The sequence below is a fragment of the Etheostoma spectabile genome, chromosome 12 (genome assembly GCF_008692095.1).
Source record: "Etheostoma spectabile isolate EspeVRDwgs_2016 chromosome 12, UIUC_Espe_1.0, whole genome shotgun sequence".
NCBI lineage: Eukaryota > Metazoa > Chordata > Actinopteri > Perciformes > Percidae > Etheostoma > Etheostoma spectabile.
Window position 1 is genome coordinate 17990110 of NC_045744.1, and position 22605 is coordinate 18012714.

At 42.7% G+C, this 22605-nt stretch overlaps 3 protein-coding genes across 11 annotated transcripts in view; all 3 read right to left on the bottom strand.

Annotated features, from left to right (window-relative positions):
• Nucleotides 1-12398, bottom strand: part of chd8 (chromodomain helicase DNA binding protein 8) — a 21459-nt gene extending 9061 nt beyond the window's left edge. For 3 of the 6 annotated variants that reach the window (XM_032530543.1, XM_032530546.1, XM_032530540.1), the window contains exons 1-23: nt 12272-12398; nt 10137-11173; nt 9660-9971; nt 8488-8598; nt 6786-7282; nt 6542-6653; nt 5848-6054; nt 5619-5687; nt 5471-5526; nt 5253-5370; nt 4364-4447; nt 4074-4211; nt 3865-3986; nt 3336-3579; nt 3078-3254; nt 2499-2642; nt 2158-2256; nt 1893-2052; nt 1564-1774; nt 1244-1439; nt 900-1070; nt 461-754; nt 40-260 (exon numbers count right to left, since the gene is read on the bottom strand). In XM_032530543.1, coding sequence (XP_032386434.1) covers nt 40-260; nt 461-754; nt 900-1070; nt 1244-1439; nt 1564-1774; nt 1893-2052; nt 2158-2256; nt 2499-2642; nt 3078-3254; nt 3336-3579; nt 3865-3986; nt 4074-4211; nt 4364-4447; nt 5253-5370; nt 5471-5526; nt 5619-5687; nt 5848-6054; nt 6542-6653; nt 6786-7282; nt 8488-8598; nt 9660-9971; nt 10137-11072 — 4679 coding nt within the window. In that variant the 5' untranslated portion in view covers nt 11073-11173; nt 12272-12398. Of the gene's footprint in view, nt 1-39; nt 261-460; nt 755-899; nt 1071-1243; nt 1440-1563; nt 1775-1892; nt 2053-2157; nt 2257-2498; nt 2643-3077; nt 3255-3335; nt 3580-3864; nt 3987-4073; nt 4212-4363; nt 4448-5252; nt 5371-5470; nt 5527-5618; nt 5688-5847; nt 6055-6541; nt 6654-6785; nt 7283-8487; nt 8599-9659; nt 9972-10136; nt 11174-12271 lie in introns of those variants that run through there. The other 3 variants (XM_032530544.1, XM_032530545.1, XM_032530542.1) reach the window with 3 other exon arrangements.
• Nucleotides 12399-13926: 1528 nt separating this feature from the next.
• Nucleotides 13927-17104, bottom strand: cbln12 (cerebellin 12). 4 transcript variants are annotated; one of them, XM_032531875.1, is made up of 4 exons: nt 16559-17104; nt 15150-15433; nt 14756-14875; nt 13927-14663 (listed from the first exon to the last, which is right to left on the bottom strand). In XM_032531875.1, the coding sequence occupies exons 1-4, from the start codon at nt 16587-16589 to the stop codon at nt 14466-14468; spliced, it is 633 nt and encodes a 210-aa protein (XP_032387766.1). In that variant the 5' UTR covers nt 16590-17104; the 3' UTR covers nt 13927-14465. The 4 variants fall into 4 exon arrangements, with proteins under 4 accessions (XP_032387766.1, XP_032387765.1, XP_032387769.1 ...); XM_032531874.1 differs by having other exon boundaries at nt 15150-15472; nt 16559-17084; XM_032531878.1 differs by lacking the exon at nt 16559-17104 and adding an exon at nt 15582-16501 and having other exon boundaries at nt 15150-15472.
• A 290-nt stretch (nt 17105-17394) lies between these two features.
• trim110 (tripartite motif containing 110) lies at nt 17395-22179 on the bottom strand. Its single transcript, XM_032531873.1, has 9 exons — nt 22073-22179; nt 21430-21445; nt 20832-21369; nt 20653-20748; nt 20230-20463; nt 19644-19666; nt 19304-19449; nt 18326-18597; nt 17395-17923 (listed from the first exon to the last, which is right to left on the bottom strand). Exons 3-9 carry the CDS (start codon nt 21318-21320, stop codon nt 17654-17656), a joined length of 1530 nt encoding a protein of 509 aa, XP_032387764.1. The 5' UTR covers nt 21321-21369; nt 21430-21445; nt 22073-22179; the 3' UTR covers nt 17395-17653.
• Between the last annotated feature and the right edge of the window lie 426 nt (nt 22180-22605).

Here is a 22605-nt window from a genome sequence, read left to right on the forward strand (position 1 = left end):
GAGTAAACATTGAGAAATTGTGCAACAAAGCCTAGATACCCATAGACAAGCAGGTGTTTCTCCACTCTGAAACAGTCAGTGCGGCCGTAACCCCCTCCACTGTGGCGGTCGGACCGCCGTGAGGCACGCGACTGTCTAGAATTGGCAGGTGGATATTCATCGTCGCTATCCAGATCAGACAGGTCTCCACCTTCACCTCGTAAAGTGGAGTACTGGCGGGTCTGCTTGCGAACTCTGGGAGTGTCAATCACAAGGGTGTTCTGTTGGGGAAGATGTAACTTTTAGTCCATTACTTTAAGCAATTCATAATCATTTAATATATAAGCACATATACAAGAATACAACTACATAAATAATTCAACTAGAAAACAATTACAGTATTTTACATGCTGTGGCAATCAGCACTGTAAAACTTATATGATCTTCACACAAAAAACCCCCCCAAAAAAACATAACTTACCTTTCGGTTCATGGAGTCCATGTCTATGTCGGCTTTCTTGGCCCACTTCTGCCAGAATTCTGGGTCATCAAGGGCAATGTCATTGCGGTTCTCAGAGGCCACAAAGCTGGCCTTGGAGAACGTGGAGCCCTTGCCTTCGCTCTCGATGGTGATGGTGGTGGCTCTACGCTGAAGGATCTGGTCGATGTCCTCCTCGCAGAAGCGACTGCCTTCATCATTCTCATCCATGATGGCAGCGTAGGCTCCCTTCCTCAGCAGGTCCTCAATCTCCTTCTTGGAGAATTGCTGGATTTGCTAAAAGCGGCAAAAAAAGCCATTTAAGAGAGCAAGTCAAACTGGACTAAGCACACAATCTTTTTTAAATAAACAAGATGTAATATAACTGCCTAACCCAACAATGACCTGGCAGTTTGAGTTAATGACTGATAGGTTCTCTTACCCCGTTGGCGTTACTTTCTTTGTTGCCACTCATGCTCTGTAGGACGGCACGGTCCAAGCCAAGCTTCAGACTTGCTTTATCCAGCATCTCTCTCTCGTAAGAGTTCCTAGTGATCAGACGGTAGACCTTGACTGCCTTAGACTGGCCAATACGATGACACCGTGCTTGAGCCTGAGGGTCAAAAGAAAATCATATGACGCTGCTGACATAAAACAAATGAGAAGGGTTTCAAGTTTTGAACAATTGGATTGTAAAACATACACGTAAAAGAAATAAACAAAGAGTTTGTTGTTGCAATCTCATTTAACTAACTTTATACTTGACAGAACAGTAAAATCTTGTACCTGCAGGTCATTTTGAGGATTCCAGTCAGAGTCAAATATAACACAAGTGTCAGCAGCAGTGAGGTTAATACCCAGGCCGCCAGCACGGGTACACAGCAGGAAGACAAAGCGGTCCGAGTCAGGCTTGCTGAAGCGATCGATGGCAGCTTGTCGTAAGTTCCCACGCACTCTGCCATCAATTCGCTCATAAAGGTATCTGTAGAAAAAAAAGGGACAAACTTACACATCTCACAACAAGTGCTCCTAATACTTTGAACAGTTATGAAAATATAAAAAAAAAAAAAAAAACATCAGTTGCATTAAAATACACTTTGGCTTACCTCTTGTTGATGAGGTAGTCCTCCAGAATGTCTAAGCAACGCACCATCTGGGAGAAGATGAGCACTTTGTGGCCACCAGCCTTGAGGCGAGGCAGCAGCTTGTCTAGTAGCACCAGCTTGCCGGCTGAGCGAATAAGGGCCTGCAAATGGAAGTCGGGCGCCATGGGGTCGTACACCTCCCGCAGCTCAGCTACGATCTTCTCCTCTGCGCCTGGACAAGGAAGAACAGAGGTACCATTACATTGTGCTATGAAATGATGCTAGCTTGCCACAAGCAAGTGCAGTCCAGTACAAAGGGCTAATATTGAGTTAATATTGTAATGCAATACCATTGATGAGGTAGGGGTGGTTGCAACACTTGCGTAGCTCCATCATAGTGTTGAGCAGGTTGGGAACATTGCTGTTACTGTTTGCACCTAAACTGAGAAAACTGAAGTTCCGCTCCAGGATGGCCCGGTAGTACTTCTTCTGGATATCCGTCAACTCAACCTAAGAGAATACACAGTCAAAGAATCAAATAGTTGTCGTTGTTTGTGTCGTTCAGATCTCCTAACATTTCAGAGTTTACGTTGACAGTACACGGTTTACACTAACCTCAATGATGGTCTCCTGTTTGGGTGCCAAGTTTTTCTCAACATCCTCTTTGAGCCTTCGTAACATCATGGGTTTTAAGATGGCCTGCAGCTTCTGAACCTGTGGACCCAAAAATAAAATAAAAAGATTTGCTCAGTAAGAACTAAACAATACCAGTAAAATGGGCAGATGCACAAGACAAAGAACAGACAGACAGACAGCTTATTCATCCCGAAGGAAATTTTAGGTATCCAGTAGCAAGACAACCATAACAACAAACACATATACACACATTTATCACACAGATCACACATTGTGTGTGAATATGAGTGTCAATGCCAACATGAGTGTATATTTCACACCTGTTCCTCTGTTTTGAGGTCTCCAAAGTCTCTGAGGAATTCAGTCTCAGAAGGGAACTGAGCAGGCTCCAGGAAATGAAGCAGACTGAAGAGTTCCTCCACAGTGTTCTGGAGAGGAGTGCCAGTCAACAACACTTTGTGTTCCTGGGAGAAAAAACAACATAAATAGAAGGTAGGAAGAGAAGGACAGAGGAAGAAGAGGAAGTGGAGGAAGAAGGGGGAGGTAGGACAAAATATTCATCAGGCCGAAGGAATAACAAAACAAAAAACATAAAAGCAGGTAACAATACAGAAGGAACAGAAGACAGAACAATGATATAAGAAGGGATAGGAAAAAGAACACTGCAGATGAGGAAAAGTTCAAATTAAGTCCTTGAAAAGCCATTCATATTTCATATCAATGTCAAACTGTTTGTTTCACACCACAAAGTGCATTAGAGAACAACAGTCTTAATCCAATTAAAATGGCATGTATTTCTTAAATGCAACATTTAATCATACAAACAGCATCTGGTAATTCTCCGCACATTTGACCATTGGTTTTGTTGCAAAACCCACATTCAGCTCTGGTCCACTCACCAGATCCAGCATTTTCAAGCTGTCCAACAGTTTGCAGTTGCGATTCTTGAGGCGGTGAGCCTCATCAATGATCACACAACGCCAGGAGATCTCCCTCAGCTCTGGGCAGTCAGATAACACCATCTCAAATGTTGTAATGAGGGCGTCAAACTTGTATGCACCTGGAATCAAGTGCTCCTGTAGACAGACATTTTTCATTAGACACTTTTAACATCAGGAAAGTTAATCAACAACAACAATCATAGTCAATAACTCCACCTTGTCATCCTTGCAGTACATTTCATACTGCTGGATCATCTGTCTGCTGGCCAGGCTCCCATGGTAGACAATAGCATTCATGTCGGTCCACGTGCAGAACTCCCTCTCCCAATTGGTGATGGTGGAGAGGGGAGCGATGACCAGGAAAGGGCCTTGGACGCCAGCATCATACTCTTCAGCCAGCAGTGCGATAGACTGGATGGTTTTCCCCAGACCCATCTCATCTGCCAGAATACAGTTCTGCCTGAGAAGCAAGAAACCAAAGGAGTAATTAGTGAAACCTTGGGAGAATCCATCAACAAGCATCATTCCAAACGGACCAGCTTATTCCAGAATATGACACAATGACTTCTTCATCTTGTCGCTTCATGTTATGCTATACTACACCCGGAATTCTATAGTTGCTACTGCTACTACTTTAATTACAGCGCTTTAGCCAGTAAAACGAACATGGTTTATATGTGGGTTCAAAATGCACTTTGCTGCAGGTCAACATGGAGTGTAGTTTGTGCCGGTGTGTGATAAATACCTGTTGTACCAGTTGAAGAGCAGCCAGTTGACACCTTCAAGTTGGTACTCTCGAAGTATGTTGCCATTCTTGTATTCTCTGGTCTCCTCCAATTTCTTCCATGAACTGGCTGACGGCCGTGGCTGATTAAAGAGAAGGAAAAAAAAAAGTATGAAAAGAAGAGAAGAAGGTAAAAACCACTCCTGGCCATCTTCCACTTGACAACTTACGGTTCTTTTTAGGCGAGGTTGTCGGTTTTGGATTTTCTTGAATTCTTCGACTTTGCCCTCATCCACGTCCTCCTTCAGTTCCCAAGTGGCGTCTTCATAAGGCAGAGAGCACCACTTCACCAAGTAGTAGATAACAGGCTGGAGGGAAAAAAAGTGAAAGAAAGTATTGAACTATTGCAAACATACTACCTGATGAAAATGTCACATATCTGGCAAAAAACAGCACAAGAGTTTTGAAGTTATAACCAAGAGAGTTAAGCTTTATTTCTTGACACAGCTTGGTCTCTCACCTCGCCATTGTCCTTGTCCACACTGTGGGAAACGTCCAGGATCCTGTCTGCCTCTAAATAGTCTGGGTTAAAAGCCTCCTCATCCTGGACAGAACCACAGGGTCAGAGAGTGGAAATATGTTCAAAGCTATAGTTCAAGCAGCTAAACTAGTGACGGCCAAATGAAGCTTCGATAACCATTTTCTTCATTTTCTGAGCTCACTAGATGGCGCTCTCTGTTCAAAGAAAAAGGTTAAAAGGAATGACTTTCACTGGAACCTATTTTAGCAATCTAAACGCATGCCGTGAAGCGCCTGCCGCAGGTGCGTTTCCAAATCCGCTTTTGCTAGTTTGACGGTGGAAAAAAGGGTCTGTGCTCTGGGCGGTTGGTTCAAAAGGGTTGTACTTAGTGTCTTCATTAAGTCATAGGTGTGTTTTAGGCGTAACATCCAATAACCCAATCAGAGTGTCATCTCCCATTCCCTTTAAAACCCAGGCACGTTTGTACCTTGACGCATTGCTATTATGATGGCGGATTGCACTGTAATACTTTTATTTTTATCTTATGCATTTTATCTTTTGTATGTGTGTGTGTGTGTGTGTGTGTGTGTGTGTGTGTGTGTGTGGTGTGTGTAACAAGAATTGTGTGTGCACGCTGTGCACGAGCCTAGGCGCATTTTACTAATACGCTGTTAAAATAAAAATGAAATTGTGCGTTACTGACTTTAGACCAGGTGTTTGTTGGTCAATGGTGAAATAGGGCCCACTATGTCAACCCTTTCTTGAAGAGAATGCCCCATCTAGTGGGCTCAGAAAAAATAAGAAATTGGTTCACAAAGCTTCATTTCGCCATTACTACCCTGAACTATATCCTTAAATAAAGAGGTTTCAGCATGTGCTCTCATCTCACCTCCTGGAAGAGGTGCCTCATCTGTGCGTGCTTGGTCTTAAACCTCTTGATCTTTTGATGGATCCTCTTATCTTTCTCCAGCTGAGCCAAACTGGCCCACTCACAATGTAAGTAGGAACTGAGAACAAGAGAATCAAGTTTTACGCATGATGATGTCTCCTCAAGAAATAGAAATTGTCAAATAAGTCCAAGTTATTTATTAAGATATCAAAACTTACTAGTTCTTGTATTTTACAAAGAATTCCTCAACAGTGGTGTACTGGCCCGGACACACCTTGAAGACAAGAACGGGTTTTTAGTATTCGCAAAGTTAGATTCAAATAATTGAAGAATTGTTTTGGAATTTTAAAAATGGATAAAACATACCTCCTTTTTGGTTAATCTCAAAGACAGAACTTTGTCTACAATGGCAGCATCTTCCTCACTTGGGTTTTCCTGTAAAAAAATAAAAAATACACTAAAGACTGTTGACCTACACACATTCAAACCTTTTAATGTTGAAATGCAATATTGCAAATACACATGTACAAACCAACTCAAATTAAACCAGTGTCCATCTCTTAATGAAGAGATGTTAAAATACTTGTACACCTACCACAAAGAACTGCATGCTGGGCTGTCCTTCAACATCCAGCTCCAGCTCCTGTTTAAGCTGCGCTGCAGTCCCGCCACTGATGGAGGCCACAGCTGCCGCAGTTGTAGTAACATCTACATCTTCCTGCTCATCTTCATCATCCGTTATCTTGATATCCAGGTCCTCAGTGTACTTCTTCCTCTTCACCACACGATTGGAGCGCCTCTTCTGGCCAGAAGACAGAGCCGTAAATTGAGTGTGTTTTTAAAGGTCAAGCAGACGAAGACAGAAATGTACAAACAAGTGTGCGTGCACACACACGCGCGCGCGCGCACGCACGCACGCACGCACGCACGCACAAGCACGCGTGCACACACACACACACAAAAGAGACATCAGAACACAATTCATTGTTCCACCTCTGTGTGCAGCATTTCTTTTACTTTAAATTTAGACAAAAACAGAAGCATGCTTTGTAAAATGTGTGGATAGTATAACAGGTTTTACTACAAATCAGTTATTTGGATCAATATCATCCTATGTAAAATATTAGTCACGTTTGAATGCTGGCATTCTCCCACAAGAACCACTGAAGTACTGAGTGCAGAACACACACCTAGACCTAGGTTTGTCAGGTCAGTTTACCGGACCATAAACCTATCTCCTTTATATAAGTGTGCTGATCTTATTTATGTGACCATGTATGTCTTTGTACCGTAATCAAATCATCATCCAGAGCAGTAGGTGAGGCAGGGCTCAACTCCCCATCAGAGTGGTCTGAGGACGCATTTCTCTTCCTTTTCTTTGCTCCCACTAGAGTAATAGTGCTGCGGGAAGGTGGAGGGAGAGACAGAATGAAGTAGAAAGTAAAGAATACTGTTTTCTACAAGGCCACATTTCCATGCAAGTAAGTTACATTCAAATGATTTTGATCGACTCCTCATATACATATCACTTACTTTGTCTTAGTCTTGCTTTTACTCTTGTTCCCAGTCCCAGGTATTGTGCCTCCAGCCACTCCAGTTGTTCCTCCTGGTGTCTTCACTTTGCTCTTGCATTGTCCCCCGGTGCTTTTGGTCGTTGTTCCTCCAGCTACAGGACTTTTCTTCTTGTTTCCTCCTCCGCTGGTCTTTTTCTTAGTAGCAGACACCACAGTCACAGTGCCCCCCACTTCTGGGGAGGTCTGTGTGGCTGGAAGCTCATCCTGGTTGAGGACTCTGGGTAGGTTCTTCTCCCCACGTGCTTTGGCCCGGGCTATAGCTTCAGCCACAATACGGTTTGCTTTCTCCTGCTTGCAGAGGATCTCCACCCGTCGCACAGAGGCAGGCTCGCCAGGGGCCTTGGTGATGCGGATGGCCTGGGACGGAGTGGTGGTTGTAGTGGAGGGGCCTGCAGCAGACGTGTTGATGACCTTTACCACAGATACTGTGCCGCCAGCCGAGGATGCCGAGCTTGTCTGTGTGAAGGAGAATGTTTGAGAGTGCAGAAAACTTTATTTAGAAAAAGTCAATGTACATCTGGAGTTAAGCCTTGACAGTATTGGTTGCCCGATTCCGTCACTTGACAACCGTTTTGTGGTCTTTTAATATATAAAAACAAATCAAAACTTAAAACTGGAAAATCTTATTTCAAAAGTAGTCAATATTGTATTTGGTTGTCTCCGTAAATTTGAAAACACTACGTTTGTGCGCAACACAACATTACAGCTGTTGTGCGACCGCTTTCCACACAAGCACGTTTGCCGTGACAAAGATACAGGCAACACAATTTTCTGTTCACTTAAAGGCGCATGTTAACATCCACTACTATTATAGCACTGGTGCCCGGTATCTAGCTACTGGATGAATCAGCAATGCCGATTTCGGTGCCCTATTACGGTGCCACTTTAATGTTTGCGCTTCTCTCTGATGCTCCGAAGCCCACGCAAGAGGCAACAGAAACATTGCTGCATGTCTCGCTAGTAAACACTAATAACACGTTACACAGCAGTTATCGTTAGCCAACCACTAGCTACAGTAGTAACTGGAATCAACACGGGTAGAATGCTGACAGTTAAAAGGTGTAAATGTGTGACTGTATTTCACTTTAGAGGATTACAATACCGGGACATACAACCGTCTGCCGCTAAAGCTCTGAGCTAGCTAAAAGACAAACTAGCACTTGCCACTTGGTCACTGCTGTTGTCGGAGAAACAACACAGACGGGACTAATTGGGTTGAGTTTACTTAAAACTGGTAAACCTCGTGGACTGCTATTGAAAAGTAACCCTCATCTTTTTTTTCTTATTTTAACAGCAATTTACTGGTGAAATACGTAAGTGTTGTTAATTGTAAGTTAATTGTTATTACATTATTTTAATAATCATTTAAAATTTGTGCCAATCCAAAAATGTGTCCAATTTGTGACTCAAAACATTGATCTGATCTGTGAGTTTTGTGATCTGTTGAACCCCTGTTTGAGAGGGATGGAAAATTATAAAGCAAGCCATTATTTCATTGTTTCACTATTAAATGTGTGGTATAGTTACATAAGAAATTAACTACTCCAAATATTTGGAGTTTAAAACATGGCAACCGTCAATTTCGCCAACCAAAAGCTAATGCCTGGTTGCCGAGCCGGCAACTACTTTAAAATGTTAGCGTTGAGCACTGGTTGGTCTACCTGTGGCTGCAGAAGCATTTTGAGTGGCACTGCAACTCTCTGTCCTCCTTGGCCCTGCGAGATCTGCAACACCTGTGGGCTGCCAGCGCCAGCTCCTGAGACCAGCTGGTACTTTGAGAGGGAACAAAGAGACATGTCAAGTCACAGTCCCCTAACCAAAGTAAATTTACAAATGTATAAAACACTACAGCAGTTACAGTATGTGATGTGAGAATTTTCAGGGTTTTAAAGAACATTTTGTGAAATCTGCTTGTTTGGCGTCTTAGGAAAAGTCAGATAGATAAATAGATAAATAAGCAGTGTAGCCAGACAATACTGACATGCAAGACTAGATTTGAATGAACACAGATGAAACTGATGTTGATCTTTCATATCTAACTCTAAGTAAGGCAGCAAATCAAACATATTTCCTTAAATTATTCAGTCTTTTCTTTATCTCAAGATTTTTTCTAGAACTTGCCCACTCCACTGCATCAGAAAGTCACTGTCTCCTAAGTGTACTGATACATTAAAAACAATGAATGTCCTTATATGGCTAATAAAAGAAGCTAGAGTTCAAATTAAATGCTAATGAATACCAGGTAGTAGAGCCAATGTGGGAATGTTCATCATTTGGGCTGATTTGTCCCACCTACACAAAAGTAGCCATTGATCATTTGGGGTGGACTGTAACAGCAATATTAAAACAAGCAGAAACAAATACTCTAGTCCAACACAAATTTTAGCAAACAAAAGTATTGGCCATTATTGGCCACACAGAGCCACATTTGTTGTGGAAGCTGGGGGCATTTTGCCGGGCACCAACATGGCACAGGGGGTCAGATTTGAAATAACTGTCTTCTGGGGAATGGTGGAATAAGTAGACGGATGCCAATATTGAGTGTATTGGGAATAACTTTTGCTTCTATTATTATCATCATCATCAGTAAAACAAAAAGACCTTTAAAGACCCCTTTCCATTGTATCAATAGAAAATAACTAGCAGCTTGTATTAAGACAACACTTCGCACTATCATAAAAGAACATCAGAGCTGAGAGCAACTTGTCAAAAACAAGGGAAGAAGAAAAATAAGAGCTGAAAGAAATTACATGTACTATAGGAAATTACCACTGATAATGTGATTAAACAAACAAGTAGGCTACTTTCAAACTCTAAAACACTTCTGTCTTACCTTAATTCCTCCTTGTTGGTTGGGCTGCTGCTGCACCTGCAGCTGAATTGTGAGGACTTTAGGCTGCCCTCCAGCCTGGCCTGCAGCCCGAGCCTGGGTCAATGCTGCTAGCTGGCTTCCCTGGAGCACCAGTTTGCCTCCGGGGAGCTGCCCCAGCACTAGTCGAGCTGGGATCTGATGCTGCTGGCCCCCTTGGGTTGTCTGAACTTGTTGGACTTGTGTGAGCTGCTGCTGGGCTTGACCCGCTGTTGCAGCAGAGCCAGCCTGGGAGGGCTGCTGGAGAACTAGAGTGATCCGCTTTGCTTCACCACCCTAAAATCAGATGTACAGTTTAGGAAAAAGACTGACCTAAAAAAAAAAAAAACAGCAACAACCATGATAGCAAACCACTCATGAGCTTCACCTGCTGTGGTGCAGATGTCAGACTGACACCTCCACAAGGTGTCAACCTGACAGCTGAGAAGTGGTGATGCTTACCTGTGTTTGGGCCTGCATGGCTGGCTGGAGCTGTACCTGGCCTTGGGTCTGGACTTGGATCTGAGTAGCTTGGGCCTGGACTTGAGTCTGGCCTTGAGCCATCTGTGTTTGGGCAGGGATCTGCACCTGAACTGTCTGGCCTTGCGTCTGCTGGGGCATGGAGGTCAGCACCATTTGTTTTACTGGCCCATTGGGAGACTGCATCAGCCTCTGCACCCCTGTTGAACCCACTTTGACTTGAGTTTGTCCCGGGCTCGCCTGATTCAAGACTGTCCCCCCCTGCAGTATGGACATGCCAGGTTTAAGAGGAGTTCCAGACAACACACGGATTACCTTTCCACTGGTCTGGCCTGTGGCTCCTGATACAGTCTGCAGCACCTGGGCTTGACCCTGGGGACCTTTAAGAATGACAATTTTACCACCGGCCTGCTGTGTGATGGCAGCTAACTGCTGTGGAGTGAACTGATGAGTTATCTGTGTGAGCTGCTGCGTGGTGGCGGTGGTGGTGATTGGGGAGCTGGAAACAGTCAGAGGTGAACTCAGCAGGACAGTGCTACTGGTGACCACGCTGGTGCTGCTGACAATCGGTAAGGTGGTCTGGATCTGAGGTACAGTATTAACCGGGGTAGGAGCAGGGACTGTGGCTACAGTGCGAGCTGCAGCTATGGTAACAGTCTGGTCAGTCGCCACTTGCACTGGCTGCTGTGTGGGGACTTGAACAGGGGCAGGGTCCGGAATGGCAGGAGCTGCTACAGAAACACCAAGGCCTGCATTGACCGTGAGCTCAGGTTCGGTGGGTGGGTCCACTTGACCCAACGCCAGCTTAAGTGCCTCCTCCACAGGGTCTGAGGAGCCCTGAGAGAAGGAGTCGTCAGGTAGGGCATCAAGGTTAAACAGGGGTGTGTCCTCAAAGAGGTCCATGATGGGGTCTGCCATCTTGCCCACTCCACACAGGGAGACAGGCACAATGTTAAAACGACTCCGAGATGGAAGCTTAACAGTTGCAGACCAGTTCTTCTCAACTTTTAAGTAAACAGCTGGTAAAAGAGGAGAAACACTGATGTAAATAAAGCACAAATAAAAGACTTTGAGCGTATTCAAACAAATGTTATACTAATGCTTTTATAGACTAACCATGTATACAACAACTACAATTTGGTGGGCCTCATTCAATGGTTAGTATGGTTTGTTGAAGTATACAAAAAAAAATCACAAGAAGCAGACAGAAACTTGGCAACTTTGCCCTTGATGGCAAATGGCAATACTGTAACTTCTAGTCCTGGTTTCCTTTTCAGCTCCAATTTTGTTTCTATGTTTCTTTGATGCCTATCAACATCACCGGTTCATAATACACAGAAAGAAAGTATTGTTTACTAAACCCCAAACTTTCATACGGACACACTGACACGTCTCTTCTTATGAGCTTTGACTGTAATGATCAAGTATGGGAGTGTGAGTTAAGAGCACCACACTACTAATTTGTTTGACATTAATGAAATAAAACATTTTTTAAAGTGACATAAAACGCCCCCAAGAAAAATCTTGTTGAAAACAGCATCCAACTCATGGCCACATTGTCTACAAAACGCTTTGAATGTGATATTAAAAGGTTTCAAATACACATTTAGGATAGGTTTCAGTATCCATACACAACGCTCTACTACCCAGGGAACATTCGGTGAATGAAGATAGTTGGTAACGTTAGTGAAAGAAGGATACTGATGCTGGAGAGGTAGGATGCTTTCCTCTGGTCGTATTGCAGTCTCTCACAAACCCGTCGGCTAGCATTAGCTTGTATCGCGACCAATATGTGCCTATTACAAAAGCGTGCGTGGCACCGAAAACATATTCAGGCTTATACACATGATGTATTGATGTTTGGAACAGTTTCCTCGCTTCTCTGTCATTTACTACCAACCAGTCAGACTACCGGACTTCTTCAATCTCATCAACAAACCGGACCAAACCAAAGCAACGTGCCACAATAACCATTGCCCGTCAACGTTCAGAGACGCGTTAGGCCGCAATACTGTTTCGGTTGGTCTGCGTCTATTTTTTGGCAAAAATACATGAAAATAACCATCATATCCAGTGCCCTAACATTCACAGTAATAATTTCGGGGTGCTAAATTTACCTTTGCATCGACACACATGGCTTTCTCCGTCTCACAACACTGTACGATTACAGGAAACGGCCAGGGAAGAGCAGGAACTAACATTCTTGCCAGAGAAAGCGTAGAATGCGTGCCCCTCGTACGCTATCAAACGACGATTGGTCAGTTTTCTCCCAAGCCGGCAGCATACGGCTATTTCATTGGCGGTAAGAGCTATCCGTAATATTTACGGCCGCTTCTGGGCGGGATGAGAGCCGTAGTTAGGTTGAGAAAACAATAAATGCGGCCTAGCTGTGATCGTTTGATTGAATGATCTTCAATTTTGCCGTTTTACTGCCATGTATGCTCACATTAGAAAGCGTAGGCCCTTACAGAGCTGACTGGAGAAAAAATAAAGGGTGTTTTAATTATCCCCAAAGTTTAATGGACTGTATAACCTAACAAGCTTGTTTGTGAATGACACTGTCCGTTTTTTTCCTAAGGGTTTTATTACATTGGCTTCAGCTAAGGAATTCACCTCATCGTGTAATATTTCTTTATTACTATCTAAAAAATATACAGACCCCGTGGACACATTGGTGGTTTTTTGTTGATTATTATTACATTTTGAGATAACAACAGCTGCTTACGTCTAAGTACCAGTACCAATGTGATGATTCGTGTGCTGCCATTAGTGATTCAGTTTTGTGGGATTGGTGTAATGGTGCCCTCTTGTGCCCTCAGACTGAAATAAGATTATTAGTCGTTTGGTCTGTTTTAAAAAGACAGATTATCCTGCTCGTGGCATCTGTGCTGGACCCAACCGCCATGCTCCTTCTACTTTCTTTCTTTTTTCATTGTGTGTGTGATCCCAGCAGGTATGATTTATGAATATACCATGTAAGCACAAAATAAATTGAAAGACATTTGGGCCTCCTTCAAGCACAGACCCTCAAGATCAGGTAATAAAGTCCATATGAACACCCTTATTACAGTCAGATGATGTTGTATTTTAGTATTGAAATATTTTAGAATTACAAGTTTAACAGCTTTAACAGCTACAGCTTTTGCAGGAGGCCCCAGAGCAAGTTGCCAGGTTTGCACGGTTGGTAATCTGGCATTTGTTTTTTTTACATATTTGCCATTCCTGTTCTCCTTACCTTAAATGGTACAAATATGTATTAGTTAAAAACCGAAACGATTAAAAGAGGCCCTGATTTTCTGTATAGGACCTAAGGTTTAGTGTGATTCTTTCTGAAATAAGACCCACAGACAAAGAGAGAGAAAGAGAGAGAGTAATGGTCATAAACCAGGGAAGCGTAAGTGACTACATGTGACAGCACACCACACTTTATCCATTGCAGCCCTGTGCCTGCCTGCTCGCCAAGGCCTCCATCTGTCTGTGGCCCTGCAAGGAGTATCCGCTATTCACCACACTTACACTCTGCCCCATGCTGGTCTGCTCGGTCCACGCCAACGCAAACTCTGCTGGTGAGAGCTATATTTACAAACAGCTGTCGTGGCACTGGGTACCATGAGGGGAGGGAGAAACACTGTCGTGAGCAGATTAACTGTCCCATCCCTAACATTTAACAGTATCAACTCAACCTAGCAGTGATTCATAGAATATTGTCTCTCTCAAAATGTCTGTGGAAAGAAAATGTTGACAATGCATGCATAAAAGCAAAATACTAAGCCAACTTTATATAATTTTATTTCAATATTTTCTCCTTAATAGAAATGTATGTGTCAATAAACATGTGTTGCAGGAGACTAACAGGCAAATAGAGGAGCATCAGTCAACCGACACAGCAGAGTAAAGGGAAAGTTTGTTAACTAGACATGATGCCATGTGGAGCACAGCAAGGTTTCACACACTTAGAATTAAAAAAAATAATCTTAGCACAGAAGCCCACATTGCACATGGATACTTCATAATACTGTCACAATTAAAGTATCTCTTATACAAAGAAATGGTCATTCACAGGAACAGAGCAAATTAAATCCACAGGTTTGCTCATGTTTACTGAATGTATTTTCTCCTCCTTTTCTTCTGGTCTCATGTTACATTAATCTAAATTTGCACAATCTTATTTTGTTGTTGTTGCATAAAACACATCCTTTTGTGCACTGTTTAAAGAGTTACAGATTGAAGACTTCCATTTCTCCCACCGTCTTTCATTATCACTACTGCCCAATCTAATTTATCACCCTTCCAACACCTAAACCACCTTTGTTACAGAGGGAAGACCAGGAACCCAGAGAAGGTGGAGTACTTCCAGCCTCCCATCAGGTTGCCTCTTTCCAGTCTGAGGTAGGCCTTGTCCCCCTTCTCCATAATCACCAGGCCGGCGTTAGTGGCAGCTTCTCTGGTCACATCCTGGTCCCCGGCGAAAGCTGAAATCATTGCCCAGCCATTCAACATTAAGCTGACCTAAGAGAGAGCAAATTATGCTGATTATGGAGGGCATGTCGCTTGATTTAAATTAAAACTTTAAGTGTTGTACTGTAGTTGAGGTATTGTACCTGGATAGTTTGTCTATTGTAGGCCTTTACAACATGGAAGTTGAAGCTGTACACACCTCTTCTCGGTGCAAGGAAGACACTGCTCTCTTGGTCAAAATGAGTGCCTACGTTCACCAAAATCTGATGCAACAGCAAGGGAGGGAGAAAAAGGAGGAAGGCATGCACTTGGGTCATTCTCAATTAAATGTACTCAAATTTTAACATATAATGTACATACTATAAACATAGAATTTAATTGAATAGATCGGCCCCATTTAAATCAATACCCGATCCGGCTATTTCAATGTAATGCCAATATATTCAATATCCATATTGGATTGGTGTTTCCCTAATTTGAACTGCCAAATGTCTTCATGTAACTTAATAAAGACACATAAGCAGTTAAAATACTCACATTATCAAAGTAGATGATCATGGTGCGGTTGCTCATGTCCGTGGGCTCGTGGTTGGTCTGGCGGCTGGCGGAGAAGGCCACCCGTCCGGAGCCAGACCGGACCGACATGCCCAGCGCGTTACCGGCGGGCTCGGATGAAGGAGTCGAGTCACACACGACTAAGCATTTCCCCTCGAGGATGATGGGCTCTGTGTCATTCTGGCTTCTAGACTCCATAGGCCCCCACAGCAGGAGCACACCCAACAGTATGGGGATGTCGAAGGTGATTGACCTGGGGTACATGACTGAACCTGGGACGTTTAGTTGAATATCTCTTTGAACAACTTGAAAAAAAATAATAACATGCTGTGATGAAACAAATTGTGAAAACGTTCCAAACTGTAACTTCTATGTAGTTTTGGCTGGTACTTGCTGAAGTACATTAATATTCACCCAGGCAGCAAAAGCACCAGCAGATGGGTCTCAGAACCAAATAATATTCAGAAAATACTCAAAATTCTTCATTGGCCATAGCTGTCAATCATTCCCTTTCTGCCTGTCTTTCTACTTTTTCTTGTTTGCCTCCATAAATCCCAAATCTCTTCAGGGTCCTACGTGCCGTGTCAGCAGGGGCCAGAATGACAATCAAAAAAAAATCTCTTGGTATTTTCAAGTTGATTTCCTCAGCAAAAAAAACTGACAAGAATGACAATGAGAAGTAGCAATGAAAGGGAAGAAAGGGTTTGTGAAGACAAGGTGCCGCAAAGTGAATGAAGATCAGACTTCAACTGATTGAGATGGAAGGAGAGATGGGGTGATAAAAGATGCTGATGAGAGGTGAGGAAAAAAAACAGATGAGGTAAGATTCTGGAGAGGTGACAGGGAAAGGATGTAAGACCCAGAAGGGAGCGAGAAAGAGAGAGGGTGTGGGGGAACAACTCCACTGAGTGACCATCTGTCTATTACACGTATCCCCCCCCCCACCTGCTAACGCTGCTCAACACGAATTCCCTCACACAACATACACACTCTTTCTCTCACTTGTTCTTTTGTTTCACACTCAAACATGCGTAAAAGTCACTTATTAACTTTCTTTTGTGTTCTCTCCACATTCAACAGTCTTTCTGTTGTTTAATTCATTAAAAAAAGACAATTTGACCTCACGTGATGCCATTAAGTTTAAACTGTGCATTTTAAAATAACGATGAGCTTAAGGTGAGCAACAGCGTGTGTGAAAATCTGTCTGTTTAGCTTTATTGAAACATATTTCATCGCACACAAATACAGCTGCTTTTTGGTTGGAGAATGATTCTCATTATTGCAAAAGCATCAACCATTCACCTTAAAACAAGTGTTCTAAAATGATCAGTCTACTTTTCACTGTGTAGCGCAATCCTAAGATTTTAAGTGAATGAAAAAAAGACGATCACCTGTTTCCTTCTGAACAATCTTGTATTCCATATATATCAGGTTCCCCCCTGGCTGGAGTAGCGTTGGTCAAAGATCCTCGTTCTCTCGCTCGCCTTTCACATTATTTCCCAGCACGGCAGTCAGTCTGATCGTAACCAAGCCAGAGTATGCTCTGATCTTTCTCTCTGTCTTTCCCTGTTTTCTCTCTTTCTCTCAGCCACCCCCCTTTCCTTCTGCTTCTTTCTCAGCCTTTATGATACAATACAACCGCCCACTCACTTTTACAGTGAAATAAAGAAAATATTAAAATATGTGGGTATCTGAGCTGCTTCAAAGAGTAACGTTAGCACGTGAGTGGCAGTTGTTTTCCTTTTTTCCTTTTATATCCAGTCAAATCGGTTATTGGTTCTTGTCTTCAAGCTGAGTTCAAAAGGATCAAATGTTTGTGCACCTTTATGGGAAATGCTTTATGTAGATAGGTAGTTTATTTTATAAGACATCAGACTGGATTAACAAGATATATCATCAATTTTGTCTGTGAGAATATTGGTTTAGTGATTTTTTTTTATAGTATATGAACAAATAAACCAGCCTGATGAATAATATTTAATTTACAAAATGTAGCTTTCAGTAAAACTGAGGTAGATTATTGGAGATGCTTTAAAACATCTGGCAAATCATTTCTGAAATCAACAGTTACCAACATTTACAACCTTCTTTAACACAATTGTAATATCCTTTAATCACCAGGCATTTGCAGTTTGGATCACTACAGAATGAACAACACATAACACCTATTTTTTGTCCTTTTTCAAAGAAGCCTCTTCATTTGCTGTCCAACTAAGATCCACTCATATTCACTCACAGAATGCTCTTTTTTCAAATATATCTGATAATTCCATGTCAATATCACCTGATCACAGTTTTAGGGATATGGTTTGGTGTCTTTTTGAGGAAGAAGATGAGCTCGGACTGAGATCTGAGAGGAGAGAAACATCAGAGAGGCTCCAGAAGTGGGGAAATAAATTAACACCACTTTGTCTTGGCTTTGTCTAAGTTAAATCAACCTGTTGTCTGTCAGCATAATTTTTTTCCTTCTTCCCCTTTTCTCCACCTCAGAGTTTGACGATAGAGATGCGGCTGTTGAGCTCAGCTTTGTAGAGTCCAAAGCCCAAGCACACCGGTTGAGTGAACAAGGTGGAGAAAGTGTAGAGGTGGGTCAGGTTGTTTGATGGTCCCACCTCGGAGTAGGTGACGGTGCCTGCACCATAGTCCACGGCAACAGCAACACGATTGCCGGTCATTTGGTACGTTAGGCGGGTCTTCCTGCGGTTGTGCCAGGCGGCCAGCTTCCTGTCATGCTGCTGTGTCAAGCTCCATGATACCTGGACATTTGACAAATGTACTTTAATCAAGGGATTTTCGTTTTCCTTTTGGTTGAAACTTAACAATAGATTTGTCCATTGGCAGAAAATGAATTGCCAACAATTTTGATGATTGGTTAGTCTTTTTTAAGTGAAATAAAAAAACTTAAATATTTATTGCTTCTCAAAAGTCAAGATTTTTGGCCTTTCTCTGATGTCTATGATAGTAAACCACATCATCGTTGGGGGTGACTGTTGGCTAGACAAAACAAGCAATCTGAGTTGCACTGGGATTTCAACTTTTTTCTGATATGTGTTATAGACCCTACGATAAATAATGCAAAAAATGTGAAATTTATCATATTTTAAATGTCTAAGCTCTGTCAACTAAACCATCTACTCTAGGTGGCATTTACAGTATACCTTGTTGTTCCCAAAGGCGTTGCCATCTTTCCCCTTCCGTCCAATACTTCTATAGCAGATGCCAATATCCCAGAATCCCTCAGCCTCCAGCTCCCAGTAGTGAGTCCCAGAGGTGAAGGCCTGGGCAGTGAGGACCTGCGGCCAGTGGTCGAAACGTTCGGGGTGAGCAGCGCAGGGCAGGCGGTTTTTAACCCGCGTCACTGAGCGAAGATCATCAGAGATGCTCAACAGAGGATGGGCTGTATTAGTGTCCAGAGTCAAAGGACTGCTTACTGTTTGAGAGTAGGATCAAATAAAGTAAACAAAAAAAAGATATTATATATATGAATCAAAGCCAGCAGACAGTTAGAGCCAGGCTAGCTGTTTCCCTGTTTCCAGTCTTGATGTAGAGCTGGACGATATGCGATATGGAGAAATATCGAATACCCCGATATTTGACCAAATACATCAATATCGATTTGCGGTAATATTGAAGGGTTGACATATAGGTGCTTTTACAAAATATTTAATCAATGAGATTTGTGATAAACAATCATCAGTAATGTGGATAATATAATTAAGTGCGTAAAGGCAAATAACAAAACTGCTAGTAAGTTTGGTAAATTGATAAAATTACATGACTTTACTGTAATGCAGCCTTTCAAACCAGGAAAAGACAACACTTGCGTCATATTGTGATATTAAGATCTTCAAAATTTAAGACAATATCTAGCCTCACATATCGTCATCAATATGATATTGATATATTGCCCAGCCCTATTTTAATGCTAACCTAAAATAAGATAAACTAAGCTAAGACAACCACTTGCTGGCTATAGCTTCATATTTAATGAACAAACATAAGAATGATATTCATTTTTCTCATCAGACTCTCAGCAAGAAACCAAAAAAAGGGCATTTCCAAAAGTATAATCAAACCATTCCTTTGAGAAAGTTAAATACATAGGGGCAGGCGTGTGTCACCCATCTGCCACTCACAAAGCTCCCTCTTGAGTTCACTGAGGCAGCGGAGGGTGCCGGTGATAAACTCTCGATACTTGCTCTCGATGTCCTCCAAGATATGTTTCCTGTCCAGACTGACGGCCTCAGGGATGAAAAGTGGGTTGTTGAGGTCGGCTAGTAACCTAGAAAGAGCACAACAAACATTGCAGGAGGAAAACCTTGAAGGAGGAGCACATAAAGATTTAAGGCTTGTGTAGTGAAATAATTGCTGTCAACCATTTTGTCGTCCCTTTATGTCTCACGGCCTTTTCCATCTGCTACATACAAAGACTGTCTACCTACACACACATCAACGCACCTAGTAAGGCTGACTTACTTTGTGTCATCTGATTGAAAGGCCTGAGGAAAGAAGAGTCAGGTACAGCCGGAGAAAAAATAAACGTAAAAGGATTAATTTACAGAAAGAACTACAAATGTGTCTGTGTATCCAGCCCAGCTGATAAGAAAGCAAACAAACACAAAGTTGAACCCTTCCTCAAACTAACTACATCTGTAGCCCTGGATCCAATATTTTCCTTACACAACATTAATACAAATATTTGCAGTAAATCGCTCTGCATGGACTCTTAAAGTACTATGACATAAAACCGTTTGATGACAGCATCTTCTTTTGGTTTAAAAACTAAACTATTTGCCTCTTTTAAAAAAAAAGATGAATTGGCTTTGTGATACAAACAATGGCAAGTTGAGCTGGGTTGAGATATTGTGCTTACGGTTCTGAAAACGGTTCATTTCCACAACTGAGATCACTGTATCATATTATTCACAGTGGCTACCCTACTTATACTATACAATTCCAGGTATGATCAGGATCATGTATTTGTTATGACCAAGCCACCTAGCTATCAAAAAATCCATCAATATACAGTAGAACAGCATGTCTGTTTAGCACCATGTCCTACCCAGATGAGCAGGAAGGGGTCCGTCTCTGCCAGCAGTGAGGCCAGGTAGTGCTGTATGCTCAGCACCTGGCACATGTCGCTTCTCACCCTGGAGCAGTCTTCATGCACACGCTTTATGACCTGCTGTTTCTCCCTCTTGGTGATCTCCCTTAGAGCGTCTACCAGCCTTTTCACCTGGACCTGCAGGTCTGACCCCAGCCGCTCCACCTGGGTGTGATCCTTATTTAGAGAGTCCTGAAGTCATGAGAGATTGGTGGTCGGTGCCAGATCAGTGATTGAGAAATAAACAACATTTGATTCATTTAAAAACACTTCAATGCGGTCAGTGTCCCATGTGGGTTATACCTTGAGCAGTACAGGGTGTACAGAACATCTACTGAAAGAGCCATTATGTTGCGTTTTCCTTAAACATTTTTTACTCACAGCCATGGTTGAATCAATGGCCTCATGCTCTTTGAGGATTTGCACTCCATCTTTTAGCTTCTCCTCTGCTTTGCTGAGCAGGGTCTGGAGAATGATCTGAGGAATCACACATGGATGAGCAGACACACACACTCATAAAAAACAAACCAAAAAAGACCACATATGATCTTCCAGCTGACCTTCAGATCCTCTTCCACTTGTTTCAGTGCCTTCACTTTGTGCTGAGCATGGCCTCCGTCCAGTAGACAGTCACTACACACATACACCCTCTCATCGGCACAGTAGTAGCGCAATATCTCTGTGTGTGTCGGGCACTTTCGCTGGGAGAGGTCCCCCAGGGGATCCACCAATAAGTGGGTGCTAAACGCAGGTCTCTCCAAATGGGGTTGGAGGTGTTCAGCACACAGTGACACTTCACACTTCAGGCAGGTCTTGACAGCCAACAGTGGCTGTCCCTCTGCTGCCCCAGGAGGACAGCAGTCACACAACACTTCACCATGCTCCTCCTGACACTGGGGGCAGGTGAAGCGACTTTTGCCCTCAACCTGGACGCTCCAAGCCTCGCGAATGCAGGCGGAGCAGAAGCTGTGACCACAGGGCAGGGGGTGGGCCTGGCTGAAGAAGTCTCGACACACAGAGCAGGTTAGCTCTTCCTCCAGGGACGACATAGTGAGCAGATAAAGGGTCCGGGGTGTGTGTGTGTGTGTGTGTGTGTGTGTGTGTGTGTGTGTGTGTGTGTGTGTGTGTGTGTGTGTATGTATGTGTGTGTGTGTTTGTCACACAACGCTACTAACTAAAAAGTAAATAAACAAGAGACAAAAAAATCACATTACTGATTTGGATTGCAGTCAGTAATTGTACATGTTGAGAAAAGATAATCAAACATCATGTTGTGGGCCTGTGCAACACCAAATGAAAGACATTTGCAAAAGTTAGATTCTGCTGTTACATGTAACATGAATGCAGTGACGGGTAATGAGACACAGCGTGTATTGAGCTGGTGGCTGTCGTTGTTTCACTCCAACTGTGCACCAGTAATCCTGTCTACTGGGCTTTTGCCTACCGTGCTCTATGAATAGAATACTTAACCACTATTACTGGGAAAATGTGTGTTAGACAAAAATAACACCTTGTGACCTGATGGAAGGAAGTAGGTGATCAATATGTTTTATAATTTTTTTTTTTAAAACAGTGACTTGCTGGTTTTTACAGTAAGGGTAAAGGGTTGCAACACTGCCCTTTGATGACCATTACCTCGACTCAGATCCAAAGGGGGATCAGGAGATCATTTTTGACAGCTTTTTTACTCTGCACATGTGCTCTCCGTTTACATGTTTAACCACCAACTCACATATGTTATCTCAACTGATTTTAAGGATACATTTAAATAAATGTCAATAACAGAAGTAGAGTTTCTTACCTGTTGGTGACCTGGTGTTTGCAGACTGCGGCCATCGATTAGTGTGTGTAGAGGCTAATCCTAACAGATTCACCTCCCCCCCAGTGGCACTGGACTCAGAGAGGTCACATGAGCTTGAGTAGGAGGGGGGTGCGAGGGTAATTATTAGGTAACTTAGAAGTAAACTGTTATCAGATTTGTCTAATTTATTTCTAGTACTCACTTTTGAAACCACCCTGACATCTGCGTGTTGTGTTTTTTTATTGTGGTGTGAAACCTTTTTGAGTTCATCTTTATAGCAGTGGTCCTACTTCACACACTTTATATGGCATTAAGTAAGTGGGAAAAAAACTCTTCCCCTCTGTCTGTGGTACATATCACATGCTTTCCTGACTTTGGTTTTTGGGCATTTACATCTAGATTGCAGCTGTACACACAAGCACTGGTTTACTTCATTGAGGATTTAACCGATTGTACATTTCCAAATCATCAAGTTTCTAAGATCAAAAGACATGTATTTCACATACCTCAGAGGACAGTTTTTTCCTATAGCT

Coding starts and splice junctions, on each gene's coding strand:
- cbln12 (XM_032531874.1), bottom strand. CDS start 16,589: ATGGAATACAAGATTGTTCAGAAGGAAACAG. Junction 15,473..16,558: donor GATTGTTCAGAAGGAAACAG/GTGATCGTCTTT, acceptor TTTTTTTTCAAG/TTGTTCAAAGAGATATTCAA. Junction 14,876..15,149: donor TGATCATCTACTTTGATAAT/GTGAGTATTTTA, acceptor CTGTTGCATCAG/ATTTTGGTGAACGTAGGCAC.
- trim110 (XM_032531873.1), bottom strand. CDS start 21,320: ATGTCGTCCCTGGAGGAAGAGCTAACCTGCTCTGTGTGTCGAGACTTC. Junction 19,667..20,229: donor ACCCCTTCCTGCTCATCTGG/GTAGGACATGGT, acceptor TTCTTTCCTCAG/GCCTTTCAATCAGATGACAC. Junction 17,924..18,325: donor ACGCCTTTGGGAACAACAAG/GTATACTGTAAA, acceptor TCAAATGTCCAG/GTATCATGGAGCTTGACACA.